The sequence below is a fragment of the Pelodiscus sinensis genome, chromosome 9, assembly GCF_052426305.1.
Source record: "Pelodiscus sinensis isolate ZL-2025 chromosome 9, ASM5242630v1, whole genome shotgun sequence".
Taxonomy (NCBI): Eukaryota; Metazoa; Chordata; order Testudines; family Trionychidae; genus Pelodiscus; species Pelodiscus sinensis.
In genome coordinates this window covers 3295799-3310034 of record NC_143060.1, presented here as the reverse complement: position 1 = coordinate 3310034, position 14236 = coordinate 3295799, and the positions used below count along the sequence as shown (strand labels likewise).

Sequence of the window (14236 nt, the reverse complement as noted above, 5' to 3'; positions counted from 1 at the left end):
ACCTTCGGAGACCAGTGACGGCAGCTCCGAGGCAGTTGTGGGCCAGCTGTCTGCAGGAGCCCGAACCTGTAACTGGAAAGCTTGGCTGCTGGCTAGTCCATCTGGTGCAAAGTGCAATATTTAGGCTGTGGGGCAGGAGCAGAGCTGTTGTCCCGTGGTAATGAGAGCAGTACGTACACCTGGGTAGAAAGTTCCTCGGCAAACACACCCTCAGAGATCGTGCAAATTGCTTACGGACATAGGGGGCTGGTAGGAGTTTTATGTTACCCCAGGGAGAGACCTCAAAGCCCATATTTTTAATAAACTGGTTTCTTTGAAAAGTGGCTCTGAAATGTTCAGCTGCCATCTCCTGTAGTGCATGAACGGAGGCGCTTGCTATTGACATGTGGAAAATGTTTTTTCATGAAAGTGAAATTTCAGGCTTCTCTAGGTTCCTGACAATGGGCTTGAGAGCGCTCCGTTTTTTCCCACGATGGCAGTGTCTTACCGCTTTGACTGTGTCATAGCCCCCACACCTCCGGCTCGGAGAGGAAGCGGGACTCCTTTGGAAGGTGTTGGTTGCTGCTAGAGCACCAAGAGTTACTCTGTGTTCCTTGCTTTTCATCTGCCCCTCCTGGCAGCTGCCATCTTTCTGGATTAGCTGCACCTCCTTCATGGCGGCACCGAGCATCTCCACGAGGCTGCCCCCAGCATCGGCCCTTAGGCTCAGCAGTGTCTTCCCTCCTCTACATATCCAGAGGTCCCCCTCCCCCTTTCGAGCCCATCAGCAAGAGGTCTGCCCACCTGGCTTGCCTTCCCTTCCTGCCCGTCAGAGGTGAGGTCCTTTGGATGCACAGCAAGGTAGCGGCCAGGGACGTTTTCCATCTCCATTTCGGCCGATTTGCTGTAAGGCAAACCTGTGACAGCTGTGCCGTCCTAAGATTGGACGTCTAGGGCTAGCGCTCCCCTGGAGGTCTTGACCTGCGTTATTTAAGCCCCTTTCTTCCAGGAACGTTCATCGCTTTAATCACGGAGTCCTAAATAATTAGTGGGTAGCCTGTAATTATGGGTTGTGTGTTGGATTCCTGCAGATTGTTCCTTGTGTGCTGAGCAGTGCATATTTTGATCCCCTCCCCTCCCCAAAAGTTTGTTTGATCTCAGATTTCCATTTTCAAAGGTTTAGAAGAATGTAGCACCACAGTGCCAGGGAGAGCGCTCTGCCTCGGTGGTAGAGGCTTTGCTTTTCTTAAGTAGCATGTTGCAACTGCAAGTGACAGATTCGATTGAAGAGTTTGATTGATAGACCGATAGCCGGCCTGAGAGCAGTCCCAGGGCTGAGGAAATCAGTCGCTCTCTGGGACTAATATTTCCTTATTTATAATTGGACGGGAGATGGAATTCTTTCCCAGTTCTCGGCATTTCTCCCACATGCAGTCGACCACCCTGGCCTCTGGTTTAAAGCTATGGGAGACTTTGCCACAATTGGGGGGCGGGGCGGGGAGAGACGCATGCCAAGTCCCAGGACTGCTCTGCAATAAAAGCTCCGTGTTGTGTGTGTTTGGACGCTGGCTCGGCCCACACAAGAGATGGACGCGTATTTGGCTTTCTTCTCTCCCCTCCCCCCCCTTGCAATCTCTGACCTTTTAGAAAAATAAATAGAAGATAGAGAAGGGCCTGGAATGTGGCCCAGTGCGTGTACATGTTGCGCTCTGTTGTTTTCTGCTGGGATTAGTTGTTTACAATGTGGGGAGGAGGTGGAGGGGTCATCTGTGGCCTCACTGAAATTAGGGCCCTGCAGAGTGATCTCGTTAGGAGGTCTGCAACAGAGAGCCCTAAATCTTTGTCATTCCCCCCCTAAGTCCCCTCCTGGGCCATTCCTCTTCTTCCTCTTGTCCCCTCCCCGGTTCGGAAAACCAGGTGGGTCTCTCTGCCTGTCGGAGGCAGGCATGCCCCTTGTACCTGCGCGACTAACGAATGGTAGCCAGCCCACATCCCCAGCTGTTACCGCTGCAGGCCCCGGCTTGCAAAGCGCGCTCCAGAATGCAGCCAGCCGCGGCGTGTTTGCATTTACTTTCAGCGCAGCGTTCCCAGCTGCCAGGCTCCGAGCGGTGCAATTGCCCTTCAATCTAATTCTGATTGGAACTTCAGCTGTAAATCAAACGACCCAAATTAGTTGTTCTTGTGGGTTTGAATGTCGGCCTCGGGTTTAAGGTCAGGAGAGATCCGCTTTCACAGTGCTGAAAAGTTGAAAAATATACTATGTTTTAGGCAGACAAATATGGTTCCCATTAGAATGCAGTAAATCAACCGTGTGCACCACACGCAGCAATGTTCATCAAACTCAGTGCTATCAAAGCGGCCCGGATAAAATAGTATTGAATATTGGAAACAGCCAGGAAGAGCAGTGGTTAAAGAAAGCACAATAGACTGCCTTGAAATGTGACATGGCTCTTGCAAGAGAATGAAAGTTTCTTCCTTGCTCTTTACATTTAAAAAAATAAATCAAGATAAAATAAACACCCCGAGTACACGTCTTGGCAGCCTGGGCTTTCTGCAAAGGCCTTTGCGAGTGGTTTCAAAATGGCTGCGTTCCATCTGTCAGCCATTGCGAGGAACACCCACAAAATGTGTTTATATCTGTTGGAGTTTTGCTCCACCCGCACAATAAAAAGGGGATCCGCTGCTGTTTGATGTGAGTGGGAGGCGGGTGTTGTGAATGATTTTCAAGTTCGGTGCGCTGGAGTGGTTTTTATAAGCTGTGGAGGTGGTGATTTGTCTCCCCCCTCCCGCCGGCTGGGTTCCCTGGGTTCGCTAGCACCTGGCACACATCAACAAGCTGCCTGTGGTTCCCGGGCGTCAGCAGCGCCTCCCCCAACCACACAGGCGGTTTGCAGGAGTTAACTTGCTGAGTGTTGATGCCAGTGCAAAGATAATGACGGTGGGAGCAGTTTCTTGGTTGTAGCCGCAGTTTCTCCTCCTCGAGCCACCTCCGAGATATTCTCCATGCTCAGATCGTGTTCTCCTGAGCCACCTTCCTTCCCCGCCCACGCACAGCCAGGCCCCTTCTCTGCAGACACACACACTAGCAGGTAGCGGGATGGCTTATAAACCACTGCAGGGCCCTGGAGAGCGCTGGGCACTTGCCATTCCTTTTGGGGGGGTAGATTGGGGTGCTGGAACCCCCCAGGATGGGGCCCCACATGAGGCTGGGGAGAGAGACTCTAGACTCGGCCCAGGTGGAGCTAACACATGAACAGGACTCTGTGAGTGTAGCGGATTGGGGGCGGGGGCGCTTTGGGTAGGTTATGCTAGTGCGGGGGGTAGCTCCGTCCTCGCCGGGCAAACTCAGAACAGCACCCTGCGGTCTGTGCTAAACGGAGTCGTTCCTTAGCCCAGGGCTACTCAGCCCGCGGCCCGTTTGTTTGCGGTGTGGTTTGGGTTTACGCGGGGCTCAACACACGGCCCGCGGGTGGGAGCCAAAACAAAAAAGGAGTCCCTAGAACGGTCTTCTGTTGAGATGTGTTTTAGTCGTCACATTCCTGGACTGTCCTTGCTCGTTCCAAGTGCTGTCGTAGGGGTGGCGATCGGGTAAATATCGCATTGTAGTAATATCCACAGAGCTGACTTAAATCAGGCCTGTGTGTTGTGTAGTCTTGCCCGTCAGTGTGAAAGAAGCGATTTGCATGTATATGAAACCACACTTAATTTGCAGCCGTCGGCATGTGCTGAGAGGATCGTTGTGGCCCCCCAGGCTTCCAGAGTTGAGTAGCCCTGCCTTAGTCTGATGAACGTTCCTTCTAGACCCCTCCCAAAATTTTCGGGCTCTGAGCTGCGTCGAGCGGGGGGAAGGCAGCAGCTGGGCCAGGCTGCAGTAACAGAAAGCAAAGACCGGCGGTGCCGTAATGTCCCCGTTGAGGATCAGAACCCTGGCAAGGCAACCTGAGCCAGACAGCTCCAGCGTGAATCCCTCCAGCCTTTCCTGGGGGGACGGAACCGGCTCACGCAGGATTGGAGCCGGCGCACCTCTTTGCGGCGACCCCTTCTTACACCGCAGGCCTGCTCCTGTTATGTGATCCTGGGCCTGAGCTACAGCATCTGCTGACTGAAAGGGGTTGCGCCGTCTCGCTCCTCTGACCCTGCAGGGTCACTGCGGCTCGTCCAGCAGCAAGGGAACTGCCATCTCCGTTTGGACGGCAGAATCCATGTCACCGAGGAGCAGGAGACTTCGTAGGACTGGCAGGTGGCGGGAAAGCCTGTCTCAAGTCAGGTTGCCGCAGCCGTGTGGTTCCTCGCCACATACGAGGCCCAGTTCAAGAGCTCTGTCCTGCTATTCAAAGCCATCGTGGGCCTAGTTACACCATAGAGCCTGTCCATCGACCACCGGGAAGTTAACGGATGTGGTGTTCTGCTGACCAAAGGACAAGGCTCATGAGCAAAGATCAAAGTGGCAGGGGTGTGAAACTGTGGAACTCCATGCTACTGGAAATCACTGCAGCAAGAACTTAAGAGTCATAAAGGGATTGGACATTTATGTGGATAAGAAGAATATCCAAAGTTGTCATAATTAATGCTAAGAATAGATTTGTGGCGGGGACATTGACCTAATTTGGGAGGCAGCTTTCCCCACGTCTGCCTGCTGTGGGGCTCTTACACTTTTCTTTGCAGCATCTGGTTCTGGTTTCTGTTGGAGACAGAATTCTAGGCTAGATGGACCTTGGCGAGTTCTGTGTCTCCCCAGGACCACTCAGCTAAATGCAAAACTCCTCTCAGGGAGACAGCCTTTCGGTAGTTTCTGCTGCTCCCGTTCTTCTGTCAGAGCCTCTGAGCACAAGGGTCAGAGAACGTGGCGTGTGGGGGAAATCCAGCCGAGACGGGGCAGCACCAAAGCCCGGCCTGCCTCCTGAGTCATAGAATCATAGAGCTGGAAGAGACCTCAGGAGGTCATCACGTCCAGCCCCCTGCCCAGAGCAGGAGCAATGCCCCCCACACTAGGCTCATCAGATTGCGCTGTTGGACTCTAGTTACGTTCTGTATCCGACGTCCTCGGTTTTCTCTTCCAGGTGCAGCCTCCAGAACTGCCTGATCTGCCATAACGCCGTGATAGAGAAAGGAGCCGACCTCAGGGACTGTTTGATCGGAAGCGGCCAGCGTCTGGAACCCAAAGGTGAGCAGGGAGCTGCTTGGGTGATGGGTGTAGAGTTCCTTGAGGAGCTGGGCGTTCCCTGGGCTGCCGCCCCTCGGTTTTATCCTTGGTTCCACCTGGCTGCTGCAGGGGACCTTGTCCCGTTAGGCTGGTGGCCTCCTTCCTGAACTGTGTGTGGCTTTGGGGTGGGACCAAAAATGCGGAGTTCAGAGGGCGGCAGGGGCCGTGGGTTGAGGCAGGGGGTTGGGTGTGGGAGGGGGTGAGGGCTCCCAGTGGGGGATGCAGGCTCTGGGGTGGGCCTGGGGATGCTGAATTTGGAGTTCAGGAGGGGGCTGCAGGCTGGGGCCAAGGGGTTTGGAGTGTGGGAAGGGGCGCAGGGCAGGGTTCAGGCATCTGAGCAGAAGTTAGGAGGGAGGGAGAGGAGGGGTGGGGGTGCAGCTCCCCTTTGGTGGGCCAGGCCCAGGGAGGGGGCAGGTGGCTCTGTGCGCTGCCCTGCATTTGCCTGCAGGCACCGCCCCCCACAGCTTCTATTGGCCTCAATTCCCGACCAATGGGAGCTGGGGGGTGGAGCCTGAAAGCTGGCTGGAGTGTCCTGCCTCTAGCAGCTCCAGCCCGGGAGCGCAGGGGAGCAGCAGAGTGGAACCACGTCCCCCAGCCCGCCCTGGACTGGGGGGGCCCCGCAGAAAGATCTGCACTTCAGGCAGCCCGGAAGCCTTTCTGCAGGGCCCCATGTACCCTAGCGGCTCTTCTGTGCCCCCGCTCCGAGCCGCTCGCCCGTCTGCTCGCTCTGCCACCCCCCGCCCGACTCCGGCTCCCGTGCTCCCGCCTTTGAGGCAGGCCACTTCTTCCTCTATGCTGGAGCATCGAGCGCAAGGCAGGCCCGGGTCCCTGCTCGGCCCTTGTGCCGGTGCCGGTGTCGTGGCGCCTGGGAGCAGCAAAGGCCGGGAGCTTCCAGTTCAGCACCTGCCACCCGGGTGGGGCGCCTGCCAGGCTCTTCGGAGAACGTAGCGGCCGAACTGAGACGTTTGGCAGCTCACAACATGGCCAGATGAGGGCGGTTCTCCAGCGGGGCGGCAAAGGGCCCTGACCCCAGGGCCGTTCTCTCTTGCAGAGTCGGGTCTGTAGCTCCCCAGCAGAACAGCTGGGAACGTGTCGTCTGTAAGGACAAGCCACCGGATCGCCCGTCCTCATTCTGCGGATTGTGCACGGCTCTACCCACAGCCCTGGCTCGGGGCCAGCGTTGCAGGGGGACCGGTGTCCAGCCAGACAGGAATATCCCGCCAGCCACTCCCTGCCACTGGCACCCTGGGGCGGGCAGGCGCTGACCAGGGCTCTGCAGGGAACTTGGTGGATGCCACCAGTGCCTCTCGGTGGTGGAATAGCACCATGGCTTGTAGGGCCTGACCCTGCGTGGTGCCGAGCGCCCCTCGGGATAGCAATGGGCGTGGAGAGCAGTTAGCAAGGTGGGGCTCACGCCTCCCCAGGGAGCTGGCTGCTGCTGTGCTGGGAGGCTTGGCTCAGTTCCCCCGGGTTCCCGGTGCAGCCACCACTGTGCGCCAGTGCCCGCTGGAGAGGGTGTCAGACTGGCGCACAGCCCTTGTCAGAAGGCGTGTTCCTGGGAGAGCCAGTGGAATCAGGCAGCTCTTCAGAAGACTGGTCCTGTTTTCCCAGTCTGGGTAACGCTGGTGTACGAGGGCTGGTCTGTCGTTTCCCAGGCCACCCGCTGGCTAGCACTTCACCCTCTCGGGGCCACCCGCCATTCCCAGCTGGGGAGATTCAGGCTCGCAGCGTGAAGGGGTTAAGTGACCTGCCACACGCTCTGCCTGTTGATTGTGAAGCGTCTGCCCGGAAGGCCTCAGTTCATAACCTTGTGAAAATAGTTTCACACGCTCCATCCAGAGCAAAGAGCCCCTTGTGCACTCCTAGGAGGCAGCTGCATGTAAGAGCCAGGAGCACGCACGCACACCCCCACGCCCGAGTGCCCGTGCAGGGATCAGCGAGCTCTTGTGGGCACAGGCTCCTCCAGTGCCCGGCTGCGGCGAGGGACAGAGCCCTTCCAGGGACGTTTCACAGCCCCTGGCTGGCTGGGGTATCTTTGCTGGGAGTTAACAGGAGCCGTGTGGGAACCTCACCCTGTGAGCCACAGCCCAGCCGGCCTCACCTTGCACACAAGCGACATGCGAAGTCCCCCGCCGGCAGCCGTGCGCCATGTCTCCCTTGGCCGGCGGGCGGAGTCTTGTCCCCGCACACTCGGCTCCAGGCGTGACGCTCCGGAAGGACCCCTGCCACTCAAACAGGCTTTGGGAGGACTCGAGCGCAGGTGTCCGGTCGGAAGAGCGTCGTTCCCGAGTGAGGGAAGGTGCCGAGACCTGCTCCCTGCCCGGCTTGCGGGGATCTGTCTCGCCCCCTCGCCCCCCATGGCTTTTCGTTCCGTGCGGCAGTGGTGCCATTTTGAGACGCTTTGTCGTGGCTCAGATGATCTTTTAGCTTCTGTTTGTCTCCTGGCACCTTAGTCTCCTCCGCCGCTGCCGTTCCAACCGGCGCGTCGGCCGCGGCCTCTCTCGCGTGCGGAGCAGCGTGCGCTGGGCTCACGGCACCGTCAGCCTGCTGCCGCGCTTGCCAAACCTCTGAGCCGCCTTCCCAGTCGCGGGGCTGGTGGCGCTCTCCGAGCCTGCCACTCAGCGAACGTTGCACCATCCGCTTCCACGTCTTTCCCGCTTATCGCGGGTGCCCTGAGAGCACCTGAGCTCAGCCTCAGAACGTGAGTGAATCGGCCCTGAGCGAATGCCCCTCCTTGTACTCTCTCCACTAGGCCACTGGAGAAAGACCCACCCCCATGGGCAAGCCCCAGCTCCGCCCCTTCCTCCTGAGGCTCCGCCCCTGAAGTCAAGCTCCGCCCAATCCTTCCGCGGGTTGCTGTGCTGCAGTCCTCCCCTCCCCCCTCCCGGCAGCTGGGGGAGCCTGACCGCTGTGCCACGGCCCCGGGCTTCCCTGGTAGCCAGGCATGTAGGGCTGGCCCCCACGCCTACCCCATCGTCCGTCCCACCCACCCGCCCTTGGGCTCCCTCTTCTATCACCTTTGCCCGCCTGCCTACTGAGAACCCTGGCGCAGACCTGCCGCGCGCCCGCCTTCCCTCCCCGCGCCGGAAACCCTGATCCGAGCCCCCGGGGCATCTGCCTGCCCCACACGTGCAGCCCAGCCTTCCAGGGAGGGTGACGGACTGAGCAGAGCCCGGCAGGTAGGCCGGCGCAGAGCGGCACACCCGTGTGCACGGCGGCTCCTGCCCGGCGTAGCGACCCTGCCGCTCGGCCGCCGTCCCGGAGGTCTCGTTTTACTCCTGGGCACCCCCGGCTTCCTGTCATGTGACCCTCTGGGTCGCCGCAGAGCAATGGGGCTGCTGCTTCCTTTGGATCGGTTAGCCGCTTGGTCTCTGCTTTTCTCCGGGCCTGGCTGGTGCTCGTTCCTGGCCTGCCGGGCCACGCCCATCTGCCTGCGGCCACAGCCCCCATCTCCTGGCCAAGCATCTCCGTTCTGGGGCGGCAGGGCCAGGCCGCCTGGCTCCAGACAGCCCGTCTGCAGTCCCTCCTTGGGGTCAGCCGGCTGAGCAAGCCGCCCTCCGCAGAGCCCTGGGAGCCGCCCGTTTGGGCAGCCCGGTTACGTGCTGAGTGTCTCAAGTGGGGGGGTGCAGCAGGCCTTGGCAAGCCCCCACTGCCCCGTCCCTGCTGCCCCTTGGGTCTCTGTCACCACTTGCCCCCCAGCCTCCCAGTGCCACCCCCAGTGAGCCGCTCAGTGTGCGTCTCCCGACGGCGCTGCTGGGAGCCCCCCAGCCTGCTTTCCCGCGCGGTTCTGCGGCCTCCCCTCCCCCGCCTGCTTTAAAGCGAGCCAGCGCTCAGCGGTGGCTTTCCTCCCTGCTGTATAATGGAGCAGTAATTCTGTGCCAGGGGCTGGTTTCGATTGGCTTTTAACAGGTTTATGAAGCAGCGTATGTAACTGAGTGAGTAAAGGAACGTTTCTGGAGCCCCCGAGGGCTTCGGGGTGGTCCTGGGCCTCCGCCCCTCCAAGGGAGTCCTGCCACCAGCAGCAGCCGCGTGTCTGGGGGCTAACTGAGCGAACAACAAGGAGATGCTTTCACAGTGCTCGTCCCAGGGTGCTGGACCGTCTCCTGCCCCCACCCCCACCCTGGGGGAGCCTGCCGGAAAGCAGGGTCTGAGCTGGAGAGGAAGGCGCTGGGTCATTAGCACCCGGGATTATGGTTGGCTTTGTGCTGGGAGTCAGAGTCATTCCTGCCCCTTGTGTGTTTGCATTGCCGTTTGTTTTGCCTCCAGCTGCGGAGGCTCCCCTTGGCGCCCAGTCCCTGTAAACAAACACCGGGCGCAGCAGAATCACCTCGGGACCCAGGGGCAGATTTTTGATTTGCCCCCAGCGGAATCTGCAGGGCTTCAGCAGGAGCACCTGGGCCACAGTAGCAACGCACGAGCCAGGCGTTCGAGTGCGTCACTCCGCTCTGCAGTCGCATCGCACGCCTTCCTCCCTCATAGAGCAGGTCTCGCCGGATAGTCTTACTGCCACAAGGAGCGGGTCTCGCCCACTGATCCCGCACGGAGCGGGTCTCGCCGGATAGTCTTACTGCCACAAGGAGCGGGTCTCGCCCACTGATCCCGCACGGAGCGGGTCTCGCCCGCTGATCCCGCACGGAGCGGGTCTCGCCCACTGATCCCCCACGGAGCGGGTCTCGCCGGATAGTCTTACTGCCGCACGGAGCGGGTCTCGCCCGCTGATCCCCCACGGAGCGGGTCTCGCCCGCTGATCCCCCACGGAGCGGGTCTCGCCGGATAGTCTTACTGCCGCACGGAGCGGGTCTCGCCCGCTGATCCCCCACGGAGCGGGTCTCGCCCGCTGATCCCCCACGGAGCGGGTCTCGCCGGATAGTCTTACTGCCGCACGGAGCGGGTCTCGCCCGCTGATCCCCCACGGAGCGGGTCTCGCCCGCTGATCCCCCACGGAGCGGGTCTCGCCCGCTGATCCCCCACGGAGCGGGTCTCGCCCGCTGATCCCCCACGGAGCGGGTCTCGCCCGCTGATCCCCCACGGAGCGGGTCTCGCCCGCTGATCCCCCACGGAGCGGGTCTCGCCGGATAGTCTTACTGCCGCACGGAGCGGGTCTCGCCCGCTGATCCCGCACGGAGCGGGTCTCGCCCGCTGATCCCCCACGGAGCGGGTCTCGCCCGCTGATCCCCCACGGAGCGGGTCTCGCCCGCTGATCCCGCATGGAGCGGGTCTCACCCGATGCGATTCACCTTTGCAGCGTCCAGTGCTCGCGCTTTTAGCAAGTCCCTTCTCTGCTCCCTCTTTCTGGGCAGGCTGAGTGCAGCTACTGCCCTGCCACTGGCACCGGAAAGGCGGCCTGGTAGGGAACGCGCAGAGCGGGCAGCCCAGGCGTTTGGCATTTCTAGAGTGTGTGGAGATGAGGTTTAGCCACTGGCGGGCAGCAGCCAGGTCTGGTAAGGAAACCCGGCTCTGCTCAGAGCATGCCAGGGAGTCAGCAGTACCTCGGGCTTTCCAGAGGCCAGGCAGAAGGCGGGCAGTGGGCATAAACTCGTGGTGTTCTTCCTTGCGAGGTAGCGGCTCTGCTTTCAGTGCCTAGCCAAACTATTCCACTCAGCCTTAAAGACCAGGACACCGACATATGGTTCACCCCCCGACAGCTGAAGGCATGTCTGGTGGTTTCGCTTCATCTGTGATACAGCAGCAAGGCCCCGGGGAGACAGGCTCCAGCTTTCAGAGCCTCTGGTCCACTTATGCTAAGGCTGAGCATCCCCTGCTGGGACCGTCTGGCTCTCCTTGGTGACACCGACAGGCAGTGTCATAGAGCAGACCCAGCAAAGGGACTAGCAGTCTAGGAAGGTGGGTGCTTTCTCTGCACTGCCACTGACAGACTTCGTGCCCTTGGGCAAGTCACTTAAACTCTCCACACTTCCGTTTTGTGGTCTGTGAAATGGTCCTGGCGGTATTCGCCCAGGGTTACAAAGCACTTTGCTGTCATGCGATGCTAAAAATGTCTGCTAGTGCAAATAATTGTGAGCTGTAGACGTGCAAAGTACCCCAGGAATGGCAAGGGGGTAACGCGCTACAGCAAAACTCCACAAGTCTAGAACAGGGAGTGAGGGACGCTGGCTGAAATGAAACGAGAGGTGTTTCTTAGACTAGAGTAGTGCCACAGACGTACCTCAGAATCCGAACTGGACACGGGTCTTTACAAACTCCGACAAAGTCCCGTTTCACCCGCAAGCTGTAATGTGACAAGTCCCTCTGGAATTTAGCCGAGGTCTTATCACATCACACAGATCAGCGCGACTGGAAGTCGGCTTGGAAGAGGCTCAGAGATGGCAGAGCCATGGGGCCGGTCGGAGGTGCTGGGGGGTGAGCAGTGGGTTAGCAAGACATGCTGCAGGGCTGGTTCGAGGGGCGTTGGCAAAGTTGGGGGGTCCTGGACTGGAAGGGGGGGCTGCCGGCTGGCACTCATGTCTGGTGCTTGCGTGGTGCTTCCGTCACACTCGGTCATGGCACCGACAGCTGGGCCTCCGTTGTCGAGAGCAACGGGCCTTCCCTTGAGTGTCACCAAGGAGTCTGACGGACACCAAGCAACGGGGCGGGGCGAGGGGCTGGCTTTCGAAGCCAGGAATCCGGGCTGGGAGGCCAGTTCCCACAGGTCACTGCCGGCTGCCAGGAGCGGGGTGGGACTGGCTGGCACCGAAGCCAGAGGAGAGGAGACTCGAGTTGTTCTCCCTAGGCTGGCATGTGCCGGCGGGCCCATGCAGAGAGGGTGCCTCAGCCCCGTGCGGGAGGGACGAAGGGTCCCCAGAGTGTGGCTGGGGAGGTGAGAACTGGACAGAATCCTGTCGCAGGGCCAGGACTCCCTGAACCGAGGATCGCTGTGATCGCAGGGCCCCGGGGGTTCTTGGGCAGCGGCGAACCTGGCGCGCAGGGAGAGCACCTGGACGGGGGTGCCCTGGGATTGCTGAGGGCTGGGTCAGTCGAAGGCTGCTTAGTCTGCTTTCCAGCAGCCTTGCAACCTCCTCCCCACCCGGGAGCAACTGGAGATGGGCAAGTCACACAGCAGGAGACTTTGCCCTCGTTGCGCGGCCAGCGTCCGGCTCGACTCCCTGTGTGGCGGGGCCCTGGCCTGGCCCCCTCACCGCAGTGTCTGAGCGCCTCCTGGCCTTGAACGCCTTTGTCCTCACGCCCACCAGGCGCTGATCCCATTGGACAGCGGGGCCCTGCTGGCTAAGTGACATGCCCAGGGTCACACAGGAAGCCTGAGGCAGAGGAGGGGATAATGGTGCCTTGGCTCCTGAATATTCACTGAGCTGATGCAAAGCTGGGGGGGGGTAACTGGAGATGTGACCTTGTCAGACTGGCCCCTGCTGGCTGGGCGGGCGAGTCCCATCAGCCGGTACCATTACCCCCAGCGGCAGGGGGTGGGAGTGTGAGCCGGGCTTTGCCCATTGCTCTCCGCTGCCTCCCTGGCTCTGTTCAGCACCAGCAAAGGCAAACTGCCGGGGACTTGCGAAAGAGCCGGCTTGATCTGGGATCGCTGGGCTGGTGATCTCTTCACAAGTCACTGTGGTGCTGGCTGTCAGTCCGGCAGGGTCCTGAGCATGCCCAGCCCCTGCTGACCTCAGTGGAATTGCGGGTACTCGGCCCTCTGAAAGCTCTGCTTGGATGAAAGCTCCTGTCACTGTCTCCCCCTGGGTTTGACACCTCGGTGCCGGTGCCTCGCCAGACACCTGTGGGCAGCAGCTGTGCCCCGTAGAGCCAGTGACACGGCCGTGTGTGCAATCTCCTTCCATCGCCCCCCTGGTGTTTGGCCAGGTGGGTGGGCCGTGGCCAGGTGGGTGGGACTGGGACCGAGACACCCGGGGGGGGACACCACCCAGACAAGCTGGCGTTTACTGGAACCTGCTTTTCCCATTTTCTCCAAAGCTGCCGCTTTGAAAAGTGCCGCCCTCCAACCCTGCCTTTTCTCTCTTCCTCTTCCAGCCAAACACCTGAACGAGGTCATCGTGGGCAGCGAGCAGCTGATGGAAATCTAGCCAGGGCCCCCACCGTCGCGAGATGGCTCGTCTGGAGCAGGCCTGGCAGAGCGTGCGCTGTCATCCCTCCTTTCCCGGCCAGCCCTGGGTTTGTGTCTTAATAAAGAAGCGTTTCCCCAGTGGTCTGTCTCTCTCCGCCCCCCGCCTTGCAGATCTGCCCGCTGCTTTGTGCAGGGTCAGATCGGCTCCTGCCCGCGGCGCGAATGCACCAGGCTTTTCAGCAGCGCTGCCGGCGGGGCCACACGCAGACCGGCGGGGCCCCTCTCGGCCAGACCCAAACTGCGGCGCTGGGGGCTTGCACCGCACTCCCTGTGCCCCGGGGAAGCCAGGAGCAGCTTTGTGCGTGGAGGGCTGGGCGAGCCCGGCAGCAAAGCCGCGTTGCCTCCTCGCCGTTCCTGCAGCTCTCCCGCCCCCGCTCCTGCACTGGGGCAGACACGCTGAGTCGCCGCAGCTGGTTTTAGTCTAGTCTGCGATGGAGGCGGGCGTGCCAAAGGCGTTCCCACACGTCCCCTCTGGATTTGGCCTGGTGCTTTGAAACGGAGCCCAAGCCCGCGTGTGGGGAGGCGGGAAGGAGGGAACCTGAACGGAATTACCCGTTCTGTCACGAGCCGTGCGCTCAGCCCCGCTGCTGGAGAGCCAGACGCGAGCTCCCTGTCCGCGCGCTTACGCTGCATGGGGCTGACTCACCAGGCCATGAGGAACAAGCTGGCATGGGAAATCCGGGCTTGTGGGGCTGAAAGCACCTGGATGCGATGGAGGCATTGCACGCTGTTCTTGCAGCTTTGCCAGTTGCACTGGGGTCCCTGCCGCACAGCTCTCGCTGGAGTCTGGCCCGTGTCAGCAGGGCGCTTGGACGTGGGGAGGCACTTCCAGCTACGGGCTGGGAGACACAATATTTCATTAACTCCGAGATCAATTCAAAGGCATGTCCCGTGGGCACAGACACACCCTCACAGCTTCCTGGCCACCCCGGGTGGGAGAAGGAATCCAGCCCTGCCCTGCCTTTCAGACATGGCACAAA

At 60.5% G+C, this 14236-nt stretch overlaps 1 protein-coding gene across 3 annotated transcripts in view; it reads left to right on the top strand.

Moving 5' to 3' along the window:
* Nucleotides 1–13334, top strand: part of EIF2B3 (eukaryotic translation initiation factor 2B subunit gamma) — a 123678-nt gene extending 110344 nt beyond the window's left edge. For all 3 annotated transcript variants that reach the window (XM_075935854.2, XM_075935853.2, XM_075935856.2), the window contains 2 exons: nucleotides 5040–5143; nucleotides 13163–13334. In XM_075935854.2, the coding sequence (XP_075791969.2) occupies nucleotides 5040–5143; nucleotides 13163–13215 (157 nt within the window). In that variant the 3' untranslated portion in view covers nucleotides 13216–13334. The remainder of the gene's footprint in view (nucleotides 1–5039; nucleotides 5144–13162) is intronic.
* The last annotated feature ends 902 nt before the right edge of the window (nucleotides 13335–14236 follow it).